The sequence below is a fragment of the Pezoporus wallicus genome, unplaced genomic scaffold (genome assembly GCF_028554395.1).
Source record: "Pezoporus wallicus isolate ANWC-B61680 ecotype Strahan unplaced genomic scaffold, APGP_CSIRO_Pwel_v1 contig_5542, whole genome shotgun sequence".
Taxonomy (NCBI): domain Eukaryota; kingdom Metazoa; phylum Chordata; class Aves; order Psittaciformes; family Psittacidae; genus Pezoporus; species Pezoporus wallicus.
In genome coordinates, this window is record NW_026640165.1 from 2,031,344 (window position 1) to 2,053,585 (window position 22,242).

The 22,242-nt window shown below is 35.8% G+C and overlaps 2 protein-coding genes across 7 annotated transcripts in view; one reads left to right on the top strand and one right to left on the bottom strand.

Moving 5' to 3' along the window:
* Positions 1-22,242, bottom strand: part of COG5 (component of oligomeric golgi complex 5) — a 192,727-nt gene that overhangs the window by 136,043 nt on the left and 34,442 nt on the right. The gene's annotated exons all lie outside the window — the stretch shown is intronic.
* On the top strand, positions 1,725-21,726 carry GPR22 (G protein-coupled receptor 22). 5 transcript variants are annotated; one of them, XM_057417857.1, is made up of 4 exons: positions 1,725-1,895; positions 15,897-16,149; positions 17,197-17,456; positions 20,125-21,726. In XM_057417857.1, the coding sequence occupies exon 4, from the start codon at positions 20,150-20,152 to the stop codon at positions 21,449-21,451; it is 1,302 nt and encodes a 433-aa protein (XP_057273840.1). In that variant the 5' UTR covers positions 1,725-1,895; positions 15,897-16,149; positions 17,197-17,456; positions 20,125-20,149; the 3' UTR covers positions 21,452-21,726. The 5 variants fall into 5 exon arrangements, with proteins under 5 accessions (XP_057273840.1, XP_057273839.1, XP_057273841.1 ...); XM_057417856.1 differs by lacking the exon at positions 1,725-1,895 and adding an exon at positions 15,645-15,749; XM_057417858.1 differs by lacking the exons at positions 1,725-1,895; positions 17,197-17,456 and having other exon boundaries at positions 15,762-16,149.

Genomic DNA, 22,242 nt, shown 5'->3' on the forward strand with positions numbered 1-22,242 from the left:
ATCAAGAGTTACACTTGTGGCCATGAGGGTGAGTGGGAAGGCAAGAGACCATAACAAACGGCAGGATGTACAGCAGAAAGCATCAGGTAAACAGCAAGCCTCATCACCAAGCAACTGAATATAAAACTTCAAAAATTTTAGCACACACCCATTATAAAATAATTTTAATGAACTTGCAAAGACAGTATTTCAGACTAATTTAACCAAGGAAAACCAAATGAAATCTCTCTGAAATAAAATAGGCTATACAGATGGAAGTCTAGTACTGTGGGTTTTACCTCTGGGAGTTGCAGCCTGCACAAGATTCTATTCTTTCATTACAAATCTGTTGTGTGGGGGGCGGAGGAGGAGTAGCTGTGTTACAGGGATAAAAAGAATAGCACAATTGTTGTAAGAACATCTAGTTTTCTCTGTGTATTTCTATCCACCACAATCCATCTTCAATTTCACATCTATTTTTCCTCATTACCTTTCTCTATACTGTGACAATAAAGAACATTTTAATGTTGGGGGAGAAGCACTGCATAAAGAATAGCCCCTGAACAGGACATCGCTAATTCATTAGCGATGATCATTAAACAGTCTTCTTTTTAAAAGAACACAGAAAAACAAAGCAAGCTGATCAAGCTCCATCAGGAGAGAGAGGAGGACTGGCAGGAATAGCAGCTGTGCTCTAGCTCAGATAGGATTCGTGTTGGCAGAACTGTGAAATAAAGCCTGCGACATATTGTGCCTTTATCAATCCTGCTTTCCCAATAAAAGACATCCAAGGAGTTTAATGCTTACATTCATAGGCTATTTTACTTTGGAGGGTTTGTATACAACTAAATTTATAAACGTCCAAGATGCATTTATTTAGGCATGCTGCTCCTTCAAACAGTGCCACCTAACACATACACTAATATAGCCTCATTCATCTGAGTATCTTGAAGTGCTCCATAAACACCAACTGAACAGATGCCATGGATCTGAAAAACACTGCTGCCTGAAAATTTTCTGCTGACTTTGTTACAATAATATGCTTTATTATAAAGTAACAAAGGTTAGTGCAAGGGGAAAAGTCTAATTTAAACTATAACAGCATTTTGCATGTGTCAATTTTAATACTATGTTTTTCACAGTCCTCCACTGCCAAGAAAAAAAAACTAAAGGCTAAATAAAAAGACCCAACGGTTTCTTAAAAGGAAATTAAAAAACAAATAATAAAATTTATCAGACATATACCAAAATCTAAAATTCAGACAAATACAGACACAGATGTTAAAAAAAAAAAAAATCCTTTTCAAAGAAATAGGAAAGTGAACATTTAGAATTATATTGTCTAGAAATTTATGCATATTTTGTACATTGGTCACATTAAAATTTCCTTTTATTACATTGAGATTCTCATTTATGAGCACAGAACACAAAAAAGGGGAAGAAAAAACTAAAGAAAGGACAGAGAAATGTGTAGGAAGATCTCGGAGTACATAAATACAGTGTTGTTCTTTTTGTTCCCATTTAGAAAGCACAAAAGTAGATCATCTGTTATATATTGGAACACGGCAATATAAAACAACTTCTTCTCTTTTGACTACCTTGGGGGGGATCTTTTTGAGTATAAGATTACATAATACATGGTGCAACTACCTCAACCTGCTTTAAATAAGTAACACTTTGGAATTTGTCAATCTTATGAGCCAAAACTTTCACAGCTCAGACTTTCAAACCTGAAACTGGGGCTAGAAACAGAAGCTCAAGCCCTGAAACTTCAGGAATTCAATGACTTGTTATTTTTTTAGCAAGAATTCAGAGAAGAACTACCCTGGGAATGGGATCACTGCACTCCTTCCTTCCTTCTCAAGTGGGATCATTTATCCAGTGAAACTGAGCAGAATAACTATTTCCTTCTGCAGGTATGTATATCACTTTATTTTTCCATCTACCCTCTTTCTGCATCAACTTTAGAACCCTAATTTCTGTGCTGTCATAGCACAGTAGACTATTACTTTATAAATAAAGCTTCAGATCAGAAAGGAAGGAAAAAAAAAGGTGTCATTCACTGTGATTCAGGCAGGTGAAAAGGCTGCAGTGTAACGTTCCAAGGCAGAATTGCCTTTTCTTTGTGCTCTGCCCATATCTACACAAGCTGCCAATTTATTTAATTCATCCTTGAACGAAGGGAAAAAGGAATTGTCCAAATAGAAATCCAGTTATAATAAACATGAAGTAGAAACTGTAAGACATCTTTGCTTATTGAACTCATTTGAGACTAAAAATAAACTTCTTCAGACCTAAAAATGCTCTAATTAGTTCAAAATCCAGCCTGATATGTTCAGCCTGAGGACCAGATCACCCTATGCATAACTCAATGCGTAACTATTATAACTGGAATGGAAGTTTGTCATAATAGTGTGATAGAAACTTTCCCACCATTCATAGGTCTGATTTATTCACAGGTTTTACACTCACCAGTAAGAGAAGTAACTGTAATACTTGGTATTTTACTAGAAAGCTAACACTGCTTTATATTTTACCACAGGTAGATGTGTTTGCTTTGGTAATACAGATAGGAGTAGTATTCATTATATTCACAAAGGCAGAATTATAATTTTGTCTCTTATATTGCCATGCTCAACTACAAAGGCAATTTTTTTATAATAAGCATCAGGTTAAGGCAGACAGCAGTGAATTCATTCTAATAATTATGGGTACTAGTGCAACAATTCACAGTTTTTCAATGCATCAAAGATCATATCCAGACTACAAACAGAAAGGAGAGCATGACTTCAACCCCAGCTCTTCATTCATACTTATTTTAACATAAGTTCAAGTAATGAAAGCCTAAAAAGAACTAGAGACAAATAGAAATTTTTCAGGTCATTTAAAACCAATGCACAACTACATGGAATTGTTTACTCTCTTCAAGTATGAATAAAGTACCTCTTGGTAGGCAATGATGGACAGTCTACAATTCAAAAAAGTTAATAATAAATAATGAAAGGTAAATTTTTTGTGAGTCTCATGAACTGTTAATTTTTGAAAGCAATATAATTGCAAACATTCTTTAAGTTCTGGAAACTTCTTCCTGGCTGCCATTTTCACCCCAAAGGTGATGATGGGGTACCTTGGAGACTTGTGTATTTTATTTTTATCAAGGGAGAATTACTCACGACCTTCCATTAAAAATCCTGCCTTGAAATTACAGTATTTGAGTCTACCCAAACTCCGTTTTTCATGGTAATTTTTCCTCAGGTCTTTAAAGCTATCGATATTTACAGAGTCAATCATGCTCATCTTTTAAACAGTTTAGGAAAGGAAAGCACCACGTTCAGATGCAATTGCTACAGCACTTTCTTGTGATATTTAAAAAAGCATATTGATGTATGAAGCTTGAATGCGGAATCATTTTCCCTACTGCTTTTCATTCATCATGCAAAGCTGCAGTTTGTAAAATCGCTCAAAAATTACAGAGACCGTATTTTTTTAATAACTTCTAATAGACAGCACTTGCCTACAGTTCCCATCTTTAGATCTCACAGCATTTCTATAAAGGGAAGAAGTTGAACACCTTGTCCAAGTAACTTGTCCGAGTAACAAGTTTACATTTAAACCAAAGTTAAAACCCAAGTCCTGTGAACAGTGCTGTAACAGAAGCATCACTCTTTGCCTTGGGATTTTGTCCAGTGCTTACATTATCTCAGGTTCAGCATTCTTTCTTGGTACCTTTCTAGAAGTAGGATTCCACTTTGGAGAATGCATTATTGGATATTTTGACAAACTGTAGCAGGGAAGTGGGTTTCAGTTCCCTTCTCTGGTTCATTACATTAAGGTGAGTAACAGCACAAACTCATCAAGGAGTAAGAACTCAGAAAATGAAAAGATGAGGAGAGACTTTTCAGCAGGGCCTGTTCTGATAGGATGAGGGGTGATGGTTTTAAACCAAAAGAGGGAAGATTCAGGCTGGATGTAAGGAAGAAATTCTTTACAATGAGTGTGGTCAAATCCTAGCACAGGTTGCCCAGAGAGGTGGTGTCACCATCCCTGGAGACATTCCAGCCCAGGCTGGATGTGGTTCTGGGCAACCTTATCTAGTTGACAATGTCCCTGCTCATACAAGGGGGTTGGACTAGATGACCTTTGCAGGTCCCTTCCAATCCAAACCATTCTATGATTCTATGGTTCTATAAACTGAAGGGAATTCACCATTGTCATATAAAAAAATGGTAACTGTATTCCCACTCCAGTCTGCAAAAAGCTGTAGTCACACTTAAAAATCACAAGAGCGGATAGAAGTGTTAGACATCAATTTTTCAGTGTACAGTTGCCAGAAAGGCCACAGTATAAGACTAACTGATAAAATAACAACTATTTCTACAGAAATACTGTTTCTGGTGCCATAAAAAGTGTGGTTCACACCACTTCTAGAAAAATAAGTCAATTTTATAACCATTATATACTTCTTATATACATGTACGCATATGCCCATTCATATGAAATGTAACTATGGTATATGTATCATAGTTACAGGAGTTATAGAATAACTACTTTATGCACACTGTTCAGCTGAACAAGACAGACTCAGATGAGCACTGCTTGTCAGTGGCAGTGATAACGGCAGAGTTTGAATCCAGTTGAGCAACCACAGATTTCTTTAAGAGCAATCCAGCATGTCTTGTTCCAGCTGAGGCAGCACCCCGAATCTCCAAGTCTGGTAGAGGATCTGGAACAGTGCTGAGAAGCCCATGGGTGATAGACACAGCAGGGCATTTTGAGCACCCCTGTCTTTCTCAGCAAAATTGAACAGCAGAGTTGGATACCGCAATAAAAACTATTTGGATACTATTTTGTCCTCCCAGAAGAAGCATAACAGAATTTTCTCATTTAAAGTTCAAATATCATTCAAACACCAAAACAAATAGATGCCTAACTCAGTAGGAATTCAAAAGCTGAAAGGCAGACAAAGAAAAGAAAATAAATCTATTTTTCTGTCTGGAGAGTAAAACAGTAGCTGCCTGGCTGCTCTCTTGAGCCTCAAAGAATTAAGTTGGCCCAATCTGTGACCTGCTCACAGAGTCAGACTGATTTGGTATCTAGCAAAGACTTGGTAGATAATAGTAATCAATGGAGATTAGAAACTATACATTAATCTGTGAATGTGTAATACTTGTCAAAAGAGAAACCAGTATCTTGTATTATGTTGCAGGTGTCAGAATTACATAAAAATCAAAAATAAAAGCCCAAGCTATAAAATTCAGCTAAATTCACATTTATTTCTAACTGCTACTATTATTCCACTGTGTCAGTAACCAATAATGCTATCCCGGAGTAGAATATCGCTGCCAATTTTACAAGCAAGCAATAAAAATAGTTTTTGCCAGAATTAAAACTGCATTTCTTTCCATTTATTTATTCATCCAACAGATGCATTATCCAAAACTCTGCACAAGAACAGAATATTAAATTATATCAGCTGGATGTATTTCTGAAAAGAATCTAAAAAATTTAAAAGATTAGTGATTCGGCAAATTCATTTCTTTAGCATCTCTGACAAGCAGTTCTCAGCGATCTTAAAACATACTTTAAAAATGCAGACACTTTCAAATAAGCAGGGTAAGAAAAAAATCAGCTTTCCATCGTTAGCACAGATTTAAACAAAGATTTAAAATTACAGATTATCAGTTTTATGTGGACTCTCTACAGTCCACAGTTCTCTGCAGCTGCTGGTTCATGGTATTTTGTAGATCAATCCCGTTTCCATTCTCATTTCTTTGTGTTGTGGGTGCGCAAACCTACTCCAGGCAATTTTGTGCCCAGCTGATCACAGGATACTATCCAGCAAATTGCCATACATGGCAGTCAAAGCCAAAGGAGTTATATTGTGACACCAAAGTAAAGAAATATTTATATTGCTGAAGGTTAAAAAAAAAAAAAAAATCCAAAATGAAAACTTGAAGCAAGGTTTACAAGTCAAGCTCTTCGTTTCCTATTAAAGTGACCATGAAACTCAACATTCAACATTCTCTGTCCATTTACAGCCAAAGACCATTAAGAAAACAAGGAAAGCCTACATAAATAATTCTGAAGAGCAGCTCAGTCACCCTTGTAACAATTCACACAACTTCTCTGCCCTTGCATCCGACTCCTTTAGTTCTCATCAAAAATTTATCCTACCAACTCCATGCCTGCTTCCTCCTAAATAGGCGTATCTTTTCTTCTTCCTTCAGCCACATCACACGCACGCAGAAGATACAGGTTATATTGGGAAGTATAAGAGAAGGAGAAATGCACCAGAATACAAGGCACCTAATACATAAATGAAATTTCCAGTACGGCACAACCCAAATTACTGTACATAAAAAGACTACATCTACTTTGTTCTGTTTGCAATATTGATCTGGTTAACTGCTAGGTCCTAAATGATTATAGGTTTCGTTTATCTTTACCCTTAATTTAACTTCCTATCCGATGTTAGAAGCAACGGCTCCTAGATGTCATAATCCAGGTGAAATAAGTCTCCAAAGATGGTTCTGTATTTTTGCCCTGTGTTTAATAATCACATTTGCATGCTGCAAGGCCTGTTTCCTTAGAGATGGGGGGGGAGGGGGGGGTGTTTAATTTTGAAAATCTGGATGATGAAGTAGAGATCTCTATAGTGTTTCATCGATAGATTTTTTTAAATCTCATTAATTATTTGCAAGTTCTGGGGGTTTGTTTTGCTCCTCCCACCCCCTTCCAATGCAGTTGAGGGCTTAAAGCAATTTAGATAGAAGTAAGGTTAGTGTAAGAAATAATTTATATTCTGACTTTGCCAATACATTACTGAAGGGAGAAAAAACAATGTCCTGAAAGATTTAGATACATAACTATTTTTCCACTTAAACCTCAATTTGTTCATTATTACCCCAAAGCACTTCCTTGGTTTCTTTGTCAATTCTAGTTAGACGTAAAAAAATAAATCTGTGTTTAAAGACCTGCAAAGAGAATAAATGTGGAAAATTTATATAGTTTCTGCATTTTTTTTAAAAATCAACTGGTCTTGTGTTACAGAGACTGGACAGATCCATGAAACACAGACAGACTTTCTAGATCTGCCCTAGGCTTCTAGCATGTAGCCAAACTGTTTTATCTACAAAACAGAATGATGTGAAGGGAAACTTTAAAATAGATACAGGATGCTCACATATTGTGGTCATGGACATCACACAAGCAGCTAAAACCCTGAGTTAAAGTGTTAACTCACACTGTCTCTGACTGTACATAGAAATTTACCTGAGATTAAGAATACTGAATACAAACTAAAATTTCTGTAGTATCAACCTTTACTGCCCCAAAGTACACTGTAATAGCTGCTTTGCCTACAGCAGCTTTTATACTCTCAGAAACTGTATTAGGTACTTGCTATTATCACAGCCTGTAGTATTCATCAAGGTATGAATTTAACTGACAATCCAAAGAGCCACAGAGTCCTTATATACAGATCATGCAGAGGTACTCAAACACCACTGGAAAAGTCATATTGAAGCATACTACCCTAGACCAAAGTATGTATTGATTATTATGATAATGCCAGCTTAAAGATTGTGGAGTGGGGGTGTTAAGCGGGTATTATCAAGAACCCAATAGACAGGTTGACCCTGGGGTGAACAGGAAGGGCTGGCTGAGTTTTTCTTTCTCCTTCAAGTGCAAGACCCCAGGAAAGGTATTACAACATGAAACAACTTTAAAGAAAAACATTTCCAACCTAATCATCAGGCTTAAAACAATAACCACTTTCAAAGGGTAGGCTCTCCTTCCATTAAAACGAATTTGCTAGTAAGAGAAATAATGTTCTCGTCCCTATTCAGCTGTCTCTCAGGGGGAGTAATTTCTCACTGGGCACTCTATCTACTGTGGAAAGAATGAGGACTGGAAAAAAATCTCTGCTTGCATCAGAACTGCAACTTCTCTTGTAGAAAGCACAGTAACAGGCAGAGTCAGTATGCAATAACTCACAGTTTCCCTGTTGGTATGTTGTAGCAGTTGCTATATTCTCTTCCACATTTCCTCAAGGAGTTCCTAACCATAGGTACCAGTTTGCAGACCTGCTAGCCTACCTAGTAATACTGAAGCTTTTCACTCTTAAAGGTACCAGAAATAACGCAAGTACTATTTTCCTCTTTCCCACTCCAACTGCACTTTATAGTCCAATCACTGCAACTCATTCTACCAATACACTTTAATTTATTAAGTGGATCATCAGTGAAAACTGCTGAAGAATTTGACAACTTTTCTCTCCATAAACATGTATTTGCACATCATCCATCAGTGCAACAAAAATGTCTCCATCGACCACTTCCAATTTCTTAAGATTTTATTAGTAAAGTAAAACCTAGGCTTCTAGACTAATGACTGCAAAGCCACTTCCGGCCATCAACCATATATGAAGGGGAACAGTATTCCCTTTGTCAGACATCCCACTGACACTATTCAGTATATCTCAGTCTTCCTCCAAAAAGCAGCAAAAGAAAACATTTTTCAGACAAGCTCTGGTTTTCTCCAGTACTACAATAAGTGATTCCAAATACAACAACTACATAGAGAGGTTAAAAATACTTTAGAGGATGGAAAAAAATGAAACTATGGTTTAGGCACAAAAATCCTTGATATCTGAAATTTTCACAGATAAATTTAGTTCTTCAATGCTTGCAGATGCATGCATTTTAAACAGTTTAGGCATTAATTTTAGACTCTTGAGCTACAATATATATTCTTTATAAAAACAACCAAAAAATATCAAGGGTATCATATTTCTATTTCACTTATCCCCTTAAGAAAGTGTCAGATATTTTTCAACAGCCAATTAAATAAAATTAAACTATACTGAAGATACAAATTATGGAAACTACTGCACCCAAACAACAGAGGAAGAAAGAAAATAAACTGAAGATGATACCAACACAAATCTAAACTTAGATCAACATGCACATCAATCAAATGAACATTCCTTTTAGCAGAGTAAATGGCGAAGCCAACACACTACATTAGTTCAATTGCCTTCCTATTATGCATTTATCATTACAGCTTATCACTTTAAAAACTTCTCTCGCATGTCTTTTATGGCACTACATAAGCAGATTTTTCTATCAGTTTCCCTGAACAACCCCGTAAAAATAATATCTCTCAGGAACTAAAGTGGCAAAGAGGGGAAGACAGAATACTTTATCATTACAAAAAAAAAAAAATCAAACAAGAAAACACATAGTACTGCATATCATTTTTCAGATTTTGAGAACTTAATGTGAGGAATATCACCACTATCAGACTGATGTGAATGATTTCCTGTATTTGAACTGAAGACAGGGGCCTGACAGATGGTTTTAACCATTTGCAGCAGTCATTCACAATGGGGGGGGGGGGGGGGAGGGGGGAATCTAGTTAGTGTCAATAGCTTTTAGTTGTCTGAAGAAGACAAAGTATGCTCCTGTCACTGCAGTTACGTGGAAATATGCAGAGTCACTGTGTCTGGTCATTGAACTTTGATGTTAAAGGTAGTAAGCCTACTGGGACCTTTGCATATGCTTTTTTCAGCACTTCCAAACCGAATCAGCCAAGAGGCTGACTGAGTGAGACTGCAATGTGTAAACCTCACTCTGGTGGTGACCCTTACAGTCTGGGTGATGCTAAAATTAAAGGGACAGAGTTTATGTTATGATAACTCTTCATATTGTGTTCACTCTTTCCTCACAGGGAATTAAGATCATAAGTCTTCTGTGTCTTAATTTCAGCTACAGGAATGCTTGCTACTAGGCACGCTGTGTGAACACTTTGTCTTAATTAAGAACAAATCATGTTGCCTTCCTATTTTTAAAACTGACTAGAAACAGCCTACCAAAGATCTCTGTCAGATTAACAACTGTAGATAAAATATTCCCGTTTTCTTGTTTTGTATTAAATTAGAAATTCCACTTAAAGGACATTACAGCAGGAAGGTATGCAACAGAACTCCTTCATCAGGGGACTGTAACAGGGCAGCTAGTGCTGCTCCTAAAGCTGCCCATCCCACATACTTTGCCAGGCACAGCTTCCGCAGCATCAAAGGTATCTGATAGAGAATCCTGAACCAAATCCTGAAGTTAAAACCCTGCATGTTAAATTCAGCTACCTCTAACTCAATTCACTGTAATAAGCCAGGCAGAAAGCTTATTGAAACATTTATATTTGATGCCATTCTGCCATGCACTTAGCCCAGCACTGTCCTGAGCTAGTACTTGGAGATGCTGGGCAACGCAGCAACCCAGGCAATGGGGAATGACACTGAAAAGTTCTTCCAACACACAAAATATATTTTTTTGATGAAGCAAGGTAAGCAGTCACCTGGGACTTCAAACCAGGAGGCAGTATTTTAGCCACACAGTGACAGCACTCCAGATTCAGCACTCTTTAGCCTTTGTCTAAACTGCTTTCCAACTTACCGAATCACTCTTTCAGGTACATTTTCACAAGCTTAAACAATGTGAGCAGATAGCTTTTTCCTTTGTACATCTGAAGTAATACAAAAGATCCCATGTCAAAACTCCAAAAGCCTTTCTGTAATAACGAAAACCCTCACTAAAATTCTGTACCAATTGCCAACTTAGAACTAAGAATATTTTATAAAAGCAGAAATCTCTCGAAATATCAGAGTCCTCGAAGTACAGTTTTAATGAAGGAAAATACACATTGCAATTTTTAGAGAAAAATTAAAAGTTTACCATAAAGTTTGCAATGATTATTTAAATTTTTGTCAATAACTACTACAAGAGACAGCACCATTCATTGTGAATGTCTACACCAAAAGACAAACCACCTCCATGGACAAAAGCTGGAGTCAGACTGGTGTTATTCAAATTACTATTCAATTTACCAGCCATGCTTCCCTCCTGAGGATAATTATTTTATATGTGTATTTTTGGTTTAGAATTTTACTTTATAACTAAAATGCTTAAATAATTGCAATATAATGCACCAGGACCACGATTCAGCTACATCACTAAAACAAATTTTCTATTATGATATGAAAAGGGAGCTTTCTCTATATATAACTGATACTCAGCACTGGTTCTGTAATACTTCTTTGGCATCACCTCATTATACAAACCCAAAACAAGATACAGTTTTGGTATTAATTGCTAAAGGACATTCTGTAACTTACACATTTCCTCATGTATACAGAAACTTCCAGTACTGAAAAGTTCAATTGTTGAACTAACATGGAATACTATTGGACAAATAACCTATGCCTAACAATTACACAAAACCAAATTAGTCTTCTAAGACATTCTTATTTTGTAGCCTAAATAGGTAATTTTCCTGTACTCAAGCTGCTATGCTAACATTAAACCCTTATCTTGAAAATGAATATTCATTATATATAAAACTATATAATAATACATTTATTATAGTATATTATATATACAATTTACATACTTTTATTTCCATCTTAAAATACTTAGTTTTGTGTTGCTTCCAAAGGTGTACATCTTTGCAAATACAATGGGAAGCACAATTAAATGACATATAATTAAGCTTGAAAATCCATATTTTTATGGAGATAATTTTAAAATGGAGAAACTGAGATCAGTTTCCCCTGTGTTTTCTGTCAAGGGAATAACAAGATCCTTTCCAACCCTAACTATTCTATGATTCTATGAAGTTAAAAACGCAAAAAAAAACAAACCCCAACCTAAATAAGTCATTATAAAAACAACAAAACAAAGAAAGCTGTATGATAATCAACCAGGGAGAAAAGAAAATAAACATTAAGGATAGGACACTGAATGGAAAATTAATTTTGTGCATGTCAGTCTTCAGTACAGAAAAGGAATAACAGTTTTAAAACCATTCTCCACAGATTAAAGAAATGAGAATAAAGCACTTGTGTCAAAAGAAAGAAAAGACTGAATTATCATCAGTGTCAGAATGGTACTTGGGTACAAATTCTAGCAGGTTTTGTCATCTATTTAGCATATCATTCTTAAACAATAATAAAACCCCTCCCAACTAGAATTTGTGTACCGGTCAGGAGTCAGATTTACACCTTTTCAAAGTAAAAGCGTGCTGCAGCATGATCCAAGCCAGCAAGCCATAATTTTAGTATCGGGTAAAAGAGAACACCCTGACAAATTGAGCATAATGAGGTCACATCAGCACAACTCCCGAACTTGAACTGCTGTTATCCAGTTTATTTTCCTTGATATTATAAAAGTTACTGGATTTTAAACAGCATTCTAACGAAGTTCTTTGCAACAGACTATTGAGGAAATGAAGATGCAACAAGGTAAAAAAAAAAACATTTTAGATACGGATCACAAGCTGCTAGAACAGATACAAACAAACTACCCAAAAGAGCTTCGCTAGAATTTGGCATCAAACTGCCCAGTGTAGGTAACTGCAAGGTACAGAAGGATCTATCCAGCTGGAATTATGAAGGCACACCATGTAAATAATGCTGTAGGACAATTCCAGGACAAGATGTCCAAAATCACCCAATACTCATTTTTAAAAGTGATGCAAGCTCTAAAGAGATTATGTGTCACTGAAAAAATTTTATGAGTTAGGAGCCCAAGTCTCTTGCAAATATGAAAACAGATGACATTTTTAGACCCAGAAGCAGCAAAATTCTAAATAGCCACTAAATGAACAGCAAGACTCAAACTAGGAAACAAGATGTGCAGCCCAAAGAAAGAAACAGAAAGCACTGCTGAAGCATTCAGGAGAAAAAAAGAAAAAATCATAGGAGCTGAAGAATAATGCAGAGGACAAGGGAAGTAAGCAGACAGTTTCCCAACTGTGCCAATAAAGATCTTCATAAATGTGTCTATTCCATGACATCTGTACATTAAGAGAGTCTGTGATAGGTTTATGTAAAGTTAAACCCTAAAGCACATTAAAATAATGACAAAGCTCCAAATCAAAGACTCTGATCGAAAGCATCAGAATTGGTTTAATAATTATTGTTTTAATAATTCACTTGGCCCTGCCAGACCTTGTGAACCAAAGGAGTCTTTTTTAAAAAATCTCATTTTAAAAACTGCAGTGCAAGAACGTGCATTCAGGATGATCTTATCAACTCACCTGCAGAGCTTAGACCTCCAGACCTACAAAATGACCTATCACCCTTTTGGAATGCAGTTAACAGTCAGTGCTAGACCATTACTTCCTGTGTACAGAAAGTAAGATAGTAGTTAAAAGATGAAAGAAGACCAAGAACTATGCCATATTTTTGGACTGCCTGCTCTCAGCAAAACAGAAAAACATATTCTAACAGACATTTAGGACTCCTAAATTTAGTTTAGAAGTACTATGGGGTGTATGCTATGGCAATTGCAGTTATCTCTACCTCTGTGCACACAGCATCTCTTTACAACCACATGCCTCTACTCTCTTCTGTTCCACTCTGCTTCAAGCTCTGCACTTATTTTCTCCCCACACCAGACCCAGCAGACTCAACCCTTAATAGCTCTATTCTCTGTCACATTGAGTCTCCTTCTTCCCTTGCATTGCCATTCTCAGTCCTAAAACCCTTCATCATCAACCTCCGATTTTAAGACTCCTGCTGCTCCCTCGTATTTCTACCTTCTCATTACCCTTCCACCCCACTTTTCACTCCCCTAAACCCCAAAATACCAAATTCTTTCTCTTCCATTCTGTACTGATATAGAAACAGGTATAAGAACAGCACATTTTTCTGTTTGTGCTGGGTGTCTGCACATGGCTTTTTTTGCCCACTCTTCCCTATCTACCCTTTGAGGATGATGTCATCTGTTCACACCATCTTAACTAGCATCTGCACAGCAATGGCTTGTAAGCATGTCTATCCATCCACCTACTCCTGATTCCCTCCATATGGTACTGCTGCTTCTCCTGATTTTCTCTCCAGAAAACTTAAGCTTGATATATTCACAACTCAGCTCCTTATCATTCCTCTCAAACGCTTTCTGCAGATAGAACAACTGCCATTATCACCTCCTGTAATATAGGTAGTCTTTCATGACCCCTTTTCCTGTGTCTGAACCACATATCCACACTATATCCAAAATCCCATTCCAATCGTCCTCCGTGTACAAGTATTTTTCTTTCTGACAGTACAGCTCACCCAGTATCTCCATCCTTGTTCAGGCACACACTGAAGAATTAGAAAGGGAGACAGAGATTCATCTGTTTAAATTTAGACAGGCTTCCGTACTTATCCTAAGTCATACTGAAAGTGAAGGAAGTAAATCTCTTTAATATATTAGTATTTATGCTTTCATCTCAGGAATCCTCCAGCAATGCTGGTACCACTGGTATCAAGATCCCGGGAGACAGAAGATACAGGGACAGCTCAAAGAACTCAATCAGTTGCTACTCAGCATATCCCACTGGTACCTACTGATCTTTGTTCAAAGTTTCTGCAATCTCTATTTAGGTATTTTCTCAACGTAGAAGTACAGAACAGGAAGCACCCATTTTAAAAAATGAATAAAAGACGCTGTTTCCTAAAGATAAATAATGTACCAGGGGCCTATCTCAGAAAAAAAAGTAAAGAGAAGAAATGAAGACATCTGAGTTACAAGACTGCATTTTATAATTGCATTAGCAACTTAAAAAAAGAGGACCCCATCAAAATTTGACCAAAATTGCCATCTTAACACAGACGATTATGTAAGAACCAAGCTTTAACATTCAGCATCTTATAAAGCTTCAAAAAAATTAAAAATCTTAAAATAAAATAAAATTAAATAAAAAAAAAAAAAACAAATGAAGAAAACCAAAAAACCTAAAGAAAAAGCTTCACACCCCACACTTACTTGAGATTAAAAACTACCAGCAGAACATTTGGCACTCAGTTTCAAATTACCTGTTCAGCAAACCAATTCTTAAAAAAATATTATTTTGGGTTCTATACGGAATTTATTTTCAAAGTTTATGTTGGCATTAGTACTAATTAAAACAGATCTTGTGCTACACTTCTCTTATGTCTCATTAAATGGTTGTGAGCATTGTTTATACTGATAGAACAGATTCAGAAATAAATTAAAAACACAAAAGTGAAAATGAAGACACCCCCTGCCCCCTGCAAAGTGAAGGCCAAGAACATCAAACACAGCATCCTCACAAAAACCTGTGAAGTCTCCAGCAAAATTTTTGTGGAACAGACAAGATTTTTTTTAGAAGTTAACATTTCAACAAATCAACAACCTACACTATTACACATACATTGTAGATCATAGAAATAATTCATTTCCAATTCACAAACTAAACTGATTTTCAACCCATTATGAAAGTTTGAATAATCTCTGTGAATCCTAATGGAAATTTTCCTAACACACATGTGGGTGTCCTGAATATAATTTATTCAAGACAAGACCTAAATGTTCACTTGCATATAAACATATAAGGTGAAATTCAGCATGGCTCAAAGAGGCCAAAAAACACCAAAACATCACAAATGGAAAGTGGGCACATTCAAATATAGATTCTTGGAAGCTTTTTAAGGAATAAATGTTTAATCCCTTTTATTTCATGTCATGTGGTTTCCAGTGTACACGAAGAGTGAAAAGGTAAAAATAAAACTGGCATACCCTTAATATATTCCAGAATTCATAAATCATTTGTAAATTTAGTCCTTTTATAAAAGAATCCTTATATAAATTGGTGGGAGGGAGGGCATCAATCCCATATATGAAGCACATTTTAAGCCCAAGATCACTGACCAATCAAAATTAGTGAATGCACTGCATCTCTCTGCAGTGAGGAGAAGCGACAAGGTAGGCTGTCATTCTGCAAAAGCTGCCCATCGCAAGCTTTCCTCTCAGAAGCACTGCTTTTCTTTTTTAGAAAGCTTGAATCTCAGTGCTCTCTCTGGAGACAAGAAGCCTTCAGCATGTTAAATTACTTTCATTATGTATTTTCAGATGCTTATTGATTCTACCGAAGGAAGAGTGGGAGACTGCAGCAGCCTGTAAACCAGAACTAAAGCAGTTGTATACATTAGCAGTATGCTGAAACAAAGGCACAGTACAGGCACAAATTTTCATTAAGGTCATTTTTTGAAGATATGCTTATTACCCTCTTTCCCTTCTACTCTGCTAACAAGCGAACAAAATGAATCCCTCCAACCTGGAACTGCTTCACCTGCATCGAGAATTTATCAAATCTTTAGTGGAGGTAAGATCTGTTCCTTATTATGGTATGCAGAATAAGCAACATTTAACACCAAAAAAAAAAAAAAAAAAAAGAGGAAAAATTTGGAGAAAAAAGGGAAGAGATCAGATTCAACTTACATTAACTGCTATGTATTGTACTACTTCTTGTATTTGACACCAGGAAATTTTCAAATGCTATTCCCCCTCCCCATTAAAAACACAACAGTAGAAAAATGTTATTTTGTACGAAAGTCTTGTAGAATATTAAGAACCTGTTTTGTTCGCATAACATAAAGACAGTACAGTTTAAGCTAGTACAGTACTGGGGGGGGTAAAAAGCACATAATGCAATTGGGAATTTTTTTTTTCTCCCTCACCAGTATTTCCAAATACTGGCAGTTAAGTATGTTACAGATTTATTCAGTTACTCTTTGAAGGATCAGGTAGTCTGTTATTAGTGGATACTTACTGCTTTATGAAGGTTGGCTATTATGACTAAACTCCGATTGCTTAAGAAATCCTCCTTTTCTGTTTTGTTTTATTTTTAAGTTTATTTCTTTCATTTCCCTGTACATTCAAGCTGTTTATTAAGAACACAGATTTGCTAAACATTTATTTCAAGATAGGAAATTATAAGAGTGTGCAAATTAAATAAAAATGTATTTCCTATAAATCTCATTGACTATACTCAATTTCTCATTAGAAGACCAGAGAGCTGTATGTATAAACTACCTGCTTACAAGAGCTCTAAAAGTACATTTTCTAGCTCTAGTCACAGACACACTACATCCAACAGCTACTGCTTCTACTTAGGGCTTTTTGTAACCTGCACTATTTGGAAACCAGCTAACTTGTCCAAAAAACTAAATTCATTGAAGTTGACAGTAGAATGGCATGATTTTACTAGCAAATCGTGAACACACTAACTTGTTTTCTGTGTAATCTGTAAGATCCAGTTTTAGAGATCCTCTATTTATGAAATAAGTGATATTAGAGAATATATTCTGCATTGCTTTCTTTTGAAATTTTAAGTCCCAGTTTTAACCTTTTTTTTCCTCCCCTTCACAAGGGCATGCAGCAACTAATTCAGTTTTACAACTGACAATATGAAGAATGCAGTTGACCGGGTATCTTTCTAGCTGTATGACCTACAAGAAGCAGGATGCATCACTAAAATGTATTCTTAAGACATAAAGGAATTAGAAACAAAACATGGAACACACTTGTATTACCATTTATGTGCATGACACTTCAACAATATACATGGAAGACTAATACATCTGCTCAGATTTTATTAAGAGAAGAGTGCAATGATTGATTCTCAAAATGGTGAGCATTTCTTAAAGAGGGATTTATAATTTAAAACCAGAATTGTGGAAACTACTGATGCATGAAGAAACGATGAAACATGAATTCCCAAAAGGAGAATATACATACTTCACCAGCAAGCTGAATAAGGGTTTAACCAAGCTTTTTCTATACTACTCCCTAAATAACTTATTTGTCATAATGACTAACGGATATTTTTTTTCCTCAATTTTATGGTCTGTTATGTATTCTCCTTAAATGAAAATAAACCAAATTAGGTAACTCGTGGTTACTCTGAAAGCACATGAACTGGATTTTATCATGTATAGCAACTTCTCTGACTAAGCCATCACTCAAAAGTAATGCGCAGGAATATTACAGAAAGAAATATACAACAGAAAGAAATATACAACCATAAAGGATGTCTACATATACTCTGAAATCAGAAATTCCTTTTTCTTTTTAAACCTGGAAAATAAAAACAGACTGCTACAAAATGCAACAGGGGAAAGAAATTAACATCACCTAAACGAAGGTTTATTTGTTATTGCTGGCTTGAAACTCAGAACAGACACACAGAATATGCACTGGTCTGTAAAAGTATCTCAGGCAATTCAGAAGTCCCCATGTTTAAGCAGAATTTTTTGCTGCTGAAGTGCTGGAACAAAAAAAAGAAAAAAAAAAAAGCCTGCAAGGAATGAAATAAAAGCCCAGCTACTACTTGGTTTCCAGGTTACAGTGCATGTCAAATACCTGTCAGTGACACCATGTATCAATTTATGACAAGCTGCTGCAATGATCTGAAAGGCTCTTGAGGCACAGAGAACAGGTAGGTCAGCAGTTGCATGTCCCCCACCTCTGCTCAGCATTCACAAGGGAACAGGCACTGTCCAGAGGCAGAATTTCCATTGGCATAATGTTAGAGTTAAGATTGTCACTTGTTTTAGATCTGCTTTTGATTTCCTCCTGGCTTTTGCTAATAGGAAAGAACTTCATTTAACCAGTAATGCATTGAGAATGGTTTCTTGAAATCCATTCACAGCCAGGACAGCATACACAGAGGAAATCATAATCCTGAGGGTTAATATAAACCTATTGGAGGTTGCCTAGATTAGAAATTAAAGCTTTTGAAATATTTCTTGTTTCATTTCATACCTGAGACTAGTATGTTCTAATTTACATCTTTTGTATTTAAGGCACATCTGAATTAACTGTTGAAGTATACCAAGAATTTTCATCATACAATTTGCAATTAATAGTATTATACAAGTGAGGCTTTTCAGAACTACAGATAAAATCTATTTGCATATTATATCCCAAGTGTGCTTAATTCATACTTCCATTAAAAAAGGGCTTATTTTTATTCACCTTAGTGCTTATTCATTTTTAATGTATTCCAAATGAAACAAAGGTCCACATTTAAATTATTTTCATGCCAAGTACATTCCCTCTTAAATTTAAAGCTACCTAAAAAGAATAAAACAAAACCCACCCTCAAGTATCATAACAAGAAATTGAATAACCCCTCTTTATTTGTTCATTTCATTACAAAATCAAGAGCTGTCTGACAATATAAATAACCGAAACATCAGGTATTACATGCAGATGCTACAACCTATCGGCATGTGCAAAACAAAGCAGATGAGACACTAAATAAAGAATCTCCTACATGTAATAAATGCTACTGGTTTTGAAACTCACTTATTCCTAAAACAAACTATGTGTATAAATCTGTTGGATTTACTCACAGTTTGATTTAAAAAAAAAAAAAAAAACACAACAAACCAAAACAACAACAACAACAACAAAAAAAACCCGAAACAAAGCAAAACCCTGAAAGAGTTTTCTTTTTAAGTATTATTTTCTAAAATTATTCCCCTAAACCTGTTCTGGGATAAAATTAAATACTCTTCCATTCCATGGAGGCACTGATTTCTTGAAGAAATTGAATATTCAAATCAGAAAAAGGAAATGCAGGATTTTTATAATAAATTCCATTTCCCCAAAGCTACAAATATTTTACATTTGAAAGTATATACACTTACATAAAACTGTTGTAATGTTAAGTTTCATACATGTAGATGCATACAACATAAAAGCGAACAGAAATCTTTACGCTCCATAAAAATCTGCTGAATTACAGAACTTCAAGTTTCAGCTCACAACATTGTTGAAAACTCTTCATAAGAAAGAGGCTGCTAAATTGCCATAAATAATTTAAATGTTCTTTTTATGATACATAAACAACAGTGCTCCATGTTCCTAACACTTTCTTTTTCCACAAGAGCCTTTTAAAATGATCTTGAGTACCAATTTGTTAATACTTAACAACATTCTTCTAAAATGACCCTCATCGCCCTACAAAGGCCATGCACAAGTATAGTTTATTCAACAAATGGGCCCTTTGTAAAACCCACATCACTATAAATAAAGCCCTGTCTCCCTAAATGGAAGCTTTTCACTTTTTTTTTTTCTTTTCCCTAAACAAATCCTGCTTTCCTTTTTAAAAGGAAAGACCTTATTCTAGCTCCTCAGGCTTTTGAGTCTATGCCAACTAAAGCTCTGAACATACAGTAAATCAAGAGTTTGATAAGAACAAATGCTTTTCCCCCCTTCCTCCTTCCCCAGCATTTATCTGTAGTAAATGTTAAAAAAATCAAATTGTTCCATATTTTATTTCACCTTTCAGGAGAAAAAACAGCTGCAACAAAAGAATGTGCTTCTCCCCCATTCTGGAAGTCAACATGCAGTCTGAATCTAACATCACAGTTCGAGATGACATTGATGACATCGACACCAACATGTACCGACCACTATCATATCCATTAAGTTTTCAAGTTTCTCTCACTGGATTTTTGATGTTAGAAATTGTTTTGGGACTCGGCAGCAACCTCACTGTGCTGGTACTTTACTGTATGAAATCCAACTTAATCAATTCTGTCAGTAACATTATTACAATGAACCTTCATGTACTTGATGTAATAATTTGTGTGGGATGTATTCCTCTAACTATAGTTATACTTCTGCTTTCACTGGAGAGTAACACTGCTCTCATCTGCTGCTTCCACGAGGCTTGTGTCTCTTTCGCAAGCGTTTCAACTGCAATCAACGTCTTTGCTATCACTCTGGACCGATACGACATCTCTGTAAAACCTGCCAATCGAATTCTGACCATGGGAAGGGCTGTGATATTAATGACATCAATATGGATCATTTCACTTTTTTCCTTCCTGATTCCTTTCATTGAAGTAAACTTTTTCAGTCTTCAAAGTGCAAGTACTTGGGAAAATAAGACACTTCTGTGTGTGAGTACAAATGAGTACCACACTGAGTTAGGAATGTACTACCACCTTCTTGTTCAGATTCCGATCTTTTTCTTCACTGTTATAGTAATGCTAATTACATACACCAAAATACTCCAGGCTCTAAATATTCGGATTGGTACAAGATTTACCACGGGACAAAAAAAGAAAGCTAGAAAGAAAAAAACTATTTCTTTGACCACTCAGCATGAGACTACAGACGTGTCCCACAGCAGTGGAGGAAAAAACGTAGTCTTTGGTGTAAGGACTTCTGTGTCTGTCATAATTGCTCTACGCCGAGCTGTAAAACGGCACCGGGAGCGACGAGAACGGCAAAAGAGAGTCTTCAGAATGTCCCTCTTGATTATCTCAACATTCCTTCTCTGCTGGACACCCATCTCTGTTTTAAACACCACCATCTTATGTTTGGGCCCAAGTGACCTTTTGGTAAAATTGCGATTATGTTTTCTAGTAATGGCATATGGAACAACCATATTTCACCCTCTACTTTATGCATTCACCAGGCAAAAGTTTCAGAAAGTTCTGAAAAGTAAGATGAAAAAGCGAGTTGTTTCAATAGTGGAAGCAGATCCCATGCCAAATAACGCTGTAATACACAACTCATGGATAGAGCCTAAAAGGAACAAAAAGATCACCTTTGAAGACAAAGAAGTAAGGCAGAAATGTTTAGTACCTCAGGTTGTCACTGACTAGATTTCAGTATTCACCAAAATACATCAAGCGGAATATTTGAACAAATTGTAGAAAAATACTGCCAAATAAGAAAAACTTTTTTTAACTATTGGCGAGACTGTAAATTTTCAATATCTATGTTAAATAGAGTAGGTCTTGTATATCCAATTTCTTCATTATGTAAGATATATGTTGCATGGCCGTTTGTTAGCGTAATGTGTATATTTGTCAAAAATATTCAAGTTCTCTTTTTTAGAAAATAAATAGCCTTAAAGATGTGCAAACTTTTAAAAACATTTGTATGGCTCAGTTTCTCTATACATACAAAAGGATTTTTTAACAAAAATTCCACTAGGGAATACTTTTCTAAAGCACAATCTCAACATTTTGCACAATGTGGTATTTTTAAATTTAATTCATAAATAGTATTGATCAGAGATATTCTGAATGCTAATACGGCTACAAGTTGGACACATTTTTAACTTGCATTTAAATTTCTCCAGCATGCAATTACCATACACATGTAGGCAACGTCATTTATGTGATGTCCTTCAATTAGTCTTTCAGAATCAGTTACTTTCAATGGGGGAAATAAACTTCACGTGTCTTCTAAAAGTTGACAGTACTCTGAAAACAAGTGAAAAGTCTTGTGGATACAATCTCACATCCACAGTTTCTTCGTAGAAAATACACCACTTTGAATAATTACACAGAAGGTGTGGAGGAGGTAAGGGGAAAAGACAGGCCAAATGCTGGCAAAAAACACAGGCAAGAAAGTTATTGGTCTTGATGATAAAGACAACCAACCAACA